The sequence below is a fragment of the Hippocampus comes genome, unplaced genomic scaffold, assembly GCF_001891065.2.
Source record: "Hippocampus comes isolate QL1 unplaced genomic scaffold, H_comes_QL1_v1.1 scaffold7, whole genome shotgun sequence".
Classification (NCBI taxonomy): Eukaryota; Metazoa; Chordata; class Actinopteri; order Syngnathiformes; family Syngnathidae; genus Hippocampus; species Hippocampus comes.
Genome location: NW_017842060.1, coordinates 4,133,579 through 4,137,915, shown reverse-complemented (window position 1 = coordinate 4,137,915; position 4,337 = coordinate 4,133,579). Strand labels below are relative to the sequence as shown.

At 45.9% G+C, this 4,337-nt stretch overlaps 1 protein-coding gene across 7 annotated transcripts in view; it reads left to right on the top strand.

The window, feature by feature from the left end:
* Positions 1 to 2,334, top strand: part of cntln (centlein, centrosomal protein) — an 89,824-nt gene extending 87,490 nt beyond the window's left edge. For 2 of the 7 annotated variants that reach the window (XM_019862426.1, XM_019862428.1), the window contains one exon: positions 1,309 to 2,334. In XM_019862426.1, coding sequence (XP_019717985.1) covers positions 1,309 to 1,425 — 117 coding nt within the window. In that variant the 3' untranslated portion in view covers positions 1,426 to 2,334. The remainder of the gene's footprint in view (positions 1 to 1,308) is intronic. The other 5 variants (XR_002167307.1, XR_002167306.1, XR_002167305.1 and 2 more) reach the window with 5 other exon arrangements.
* Positions 2,335 to 4,337: the final 2,003 nt, after the last annotated feature.

Sequence of the window (4,337 nt, the reverse complement as noted above, 5' to 3'; positions counted from 1 at the left end):
GTGCCGATTGATGTCACGTTGGTTTTGAAGCTCACCTCAGCCATCAGGTGTCTTGAAGATATGGAGACTGCTTGTTGGAATATGAAGGGGCCACATTTTATGTTTGATTTGATTTGGACACAGGGCAGAAAACGCTTGAGTCAGATCTCAAATCATCTGTCCCCATTGATCTGTCTGAGTCTTCCGCAGATTTTTTTTTTTCAATCAGAAAAATAGCAATGGGTGTTCGACTGGTTAGCACATCAGCATTGATCTGTCTGAGTCTTCCGCAGATTTTTTTTTTCAATCGGAAAAATAGCAATGGGTTTCGACTGGTTAGCACATCAGCCTCACAGCGCAAAGGTCCAGGGTTCGATTCCAGCTCTGGCACGTGCTGTGTGGAGTTTGCATGTTCTACCCGTGTCTGCGTGGGTTTTCTCCGGGTACTCCGGTTTCCTCCCACGTTCCAAAATATGCCTGGCAGGTTCATTGAACATGCTAAATTGTCCCTAGGTGTGAGTGTGAGCGCGAATGGTTGTTCGTTTCTGTGTGCCCTGCGATTGGCTGGCAACCGGTTCAGGGTGTCCCCTGCCAACTGCTCGAATACAGCTGGGAAAGGCTCCAGTATGCCCGCAACCCTTGTGAGGATAAAGCGGTTCAGAAAATGGATGGATGGTTGAAAAATTGCACTCGATATTTTCAATGATACACTTGGCATCATAACAACAGCATATAATCAGGACAAACTGTTTTTGTCTCAATTTCTCTTTCAATGCTCATTCCATGTGCACCTTGGCTGTCAGGATGAGACAGATATACTTTACATCAATACAGTCTCAACTTCTATTAGTTGTTCTTCACAGAGGATCAAGAAAATATGCCCATTTACTTGTTATATTGACTGTGTACTTTTCTTAAAGGGTTGTAACACTTGCAGAAAGTTGCTAAATATTCGCCCATGCCTCTGCCGTGTACCATTATTGAGTGGAAGAGCTTTTAATTGTGATCCCTGTCAATACACTGGCATAGATAGAGGAACAAAGATACATAATTCCCTAGTAAATAATCATTTTTGTCAACAAGAACAAGGAAAGGCCCTGGAAGGTGTTCTTGGATGAGTTGAGCTGACACTGGACTCCATCAAGCATCTTTTGAAATGAACATGAACATATTTTTCCCACTGTTGGGAACCAAAATCAATGTAGGTGCAGACGTTGAACTGATGAAAGGTACTCACGTGTTTTTTTTTCTTCTTCCTTTTCTCTCACCCCTTCTTCTGCCATCACCCTGACACCCCTGTGCCCCCCTACTCCCCCACCCACCCCGCAGATCCCCTCTGCTGGCCAGCTAATGGAGGCTTTGCGTGTGAAGATGAAGGAGAGGAAAGTGCTGACAGAAGAACTGGCCACGCTGGCAACAGCAGCCGCAGTCAGCGAAAAAGCCTGACTCCCCGGGCTGAGGTTGGGAAAACTGTCATCCTCTTCTTTTTCGCCCCAACCCCCAAACTTACCTCCCCTCCACCATCACCCCGACTCGGTGGGAACTCGACCGAGCTGGGCCTCAGACCCACTGCACGCCGAGCCTTTGTAATGAGCCCCCTCAACATCTGTGTTTCCAGAAACGCCTTTTAGCCCCGAACTCAACAAAGAACCAGTGGTGAGAAAATAATGTTCTTTTTCCCCTAATTTGGCATCTTATGGACTTTAAGGGGCAGGACCTTGACCCGACGAATGCCAAGTTCAGACTTTGACAATGTCGGAATTGTAAATAATAGTAAAATAATGTTTTTCGATTGCAGGGTGATTGGATTAATTTTGTCGTATCCCAAACCTACAAAATACACCTGTTATCTTGTTGCGAAAATGTGTCTGAGTTCAAGGATCATCGGCCGTCTGCGAGGGGTTCAATTCTGTGGGCGGCGAAGGTCCCGCTCCTCATTCCTCATGATTGACAGCTGACCGGGTGGGCGGCGACCCCCCTCACTGTTGACATCACGAACATGGGAGCGGGAGCGGTTCCATCCTTGACACCTTTACGTCCGCCTTGCTTCTTATTCATGTTTGAGGTGCAACGCGGCTCTCTGCTGTCCTTGAGCCGGCGTCCTCCACCGGAGACCACACATTTTTCTTTTTAATTCATATCCTCGCCTTTTTATTTTCCCTTCTCTTTCTCTCTCTCTCTCTCTCGATATTATGTATAATTAACTGTGCAAAGAAACCTCCGTTGAAGAATTTAAAGAAAAAAAAATCTACTTTTTAATCCCCTCACCACCACTGCCACCACCCTCCTCCCTTCTCAAGTATATGCTAATGATGTCGTTTTCCTTTATCTTTTTATAATAAAGGATTAGGCCAGGACTGTCTCGGGCTGCATCTCGGGGACCAATTTAGCCAAGATCCAGGAGAGATGAGCCCTGGTGGTTAATTACCATTCATTAACATAGTTTGCATCTCCTCCGCTCCAATACCCACGAGCCAGCTATTGTCAATATTTGTCCCATATACATTTCTGCCTGTTTTTGTGTACGTGTGGGTATGTGCGTATGACCACCCCCCGCCTCCCTCCCTTTTGTCGCTGCCCTCCAGCGTCGCTAATGACAAACATTAATAACTTGCAGCCCCTTCTTCCTTTTGCGCAGTCAACATGTTTGTGCCCCCACAAAGCTATTCTATTTCTGTGACATATTCAAATGCGCCCCCACCCACCCTGCTTAGCCCCTTTAGCTGCGACCCCTCGGGTTTAATTAACCTGGCCTTGCCTCTCATGCTCCCACAGTGAAGACGTTAAAACCATCTTGAACACACGCACACACACCAATGTCCCACTCCAGACGTCTTTTTTTTTTTTCTTTCCAAGTGTCGGAATGGCGTGCCATTCTCTTTCTTCCCCACGTTTCATTCTCCTCATCTTCCACTTGTCTTTCCTTGTTCTGCTCTCATTAAGAGGGAGGCGTCCGCTGGGAATGACTTTGATCGCTTCTTCCAAATGCAGACTTTCGCTTGCCTGTTTATTCATTCCAGCACAGTCAACTCGGTGTCATTTCCCCTCCTCTTATCCCCATGTCTCTGTGTCTCGTTTTGTTTTTTTTTTTTAACTTTCTCCCAACTTTCTGGGGTCTCTCGCTCTCTCTCTCTCAGGAGATCTTCAAGGTCAAATCGTCTTTCCCGCTTAAAATCCTATTCATCTGTTCCAGCCCTCCATAAAACACCAACAAAAAAGTCTTAACGTGTAAAAACCAAATTGCAATTGACAACATTGTAAAAACGTAAAGGGCAACATTCTTAAAATGTATCGGGACCTCACGCTTTAATTCAATAGACATTGTGCTGCTCCTTCTGTTGTGTCTGCCTTGACCAGCAGGGGGCAGTACAATAAATAACTGCATATGCTCTATAAAAGAAGACGGTCAAAACTGCTCAGTAAGCGGCAGCGTTAGTTGTCTTTTTATGCAGAATTCATGCCTTGCTCGTTGCCTGTCAAGATTTCCGGAGAGATGTGGATAATTTGTGTCAATTCAAAATGATTTGTATTGCTTAACAGGTAGTTTTCCACATTTATAGATCCACTGTGATCTAATAAGTTGCACGTGTAAATGAAAAACGAATTCATACTGTTGTTGAAATTGCACCCGTTTTTTGTAAAGAGACTTCATGATGTGACCAAAATAATGGGTTTGCCCTGCCGCTGCAGCATTCTAGTCCGGTCTTCCCCCTCAGTGCTTTCACACATTCCTTACACTATCCCTATGTAGTCACATCGACACAAGAGCCTTGTGGTAGTCGCAGAGCTGCTCGTCTCAAAGGTGATGTCGACAACGGCAAACTGTAAGAGGAGGTGGATTAGCAAGCGGGTCAGCCGGTCCTTCATTCGCATCCCCCCCGCCCCCCCACTCCCACCCCTTCCTCCCCAGGAGCTCAGACTGAGGCTTTAGAGAGACAGCCACCATGGGGCAAGGCTTCAGACATCCGCAGGGAAGTACCAGAAAAGGACTGCCTGGACACCAGACACAAGAAATAAGCTACTATAACCACAGAGCATTAGAGATTTTGTTTCATTTTTCACAAAGCTGTACAAATACTTTTGCCACACCGTATCTACGAAAGCAACTACTTTCCAGGAATGGCCGATCGTGGCCAACTATAGCGCTGCCATTCGAAAATTGGAATGGAGTTTTGCCGTAAGAAGACCGTCTGTCAAGAGTTTTTCCATTTTGGCGTGTTGACATGCATGCGAAGGCCGATCGCCAATTTGATCACAATTATCCAGTTCATTTGGTCATGTTGCTTAGCGTACGGCACTGATGTGTTGAAAAGTAATCTTCAAAGGGCCATCGTTTCGAAGATCGGTTTAAATGCAGT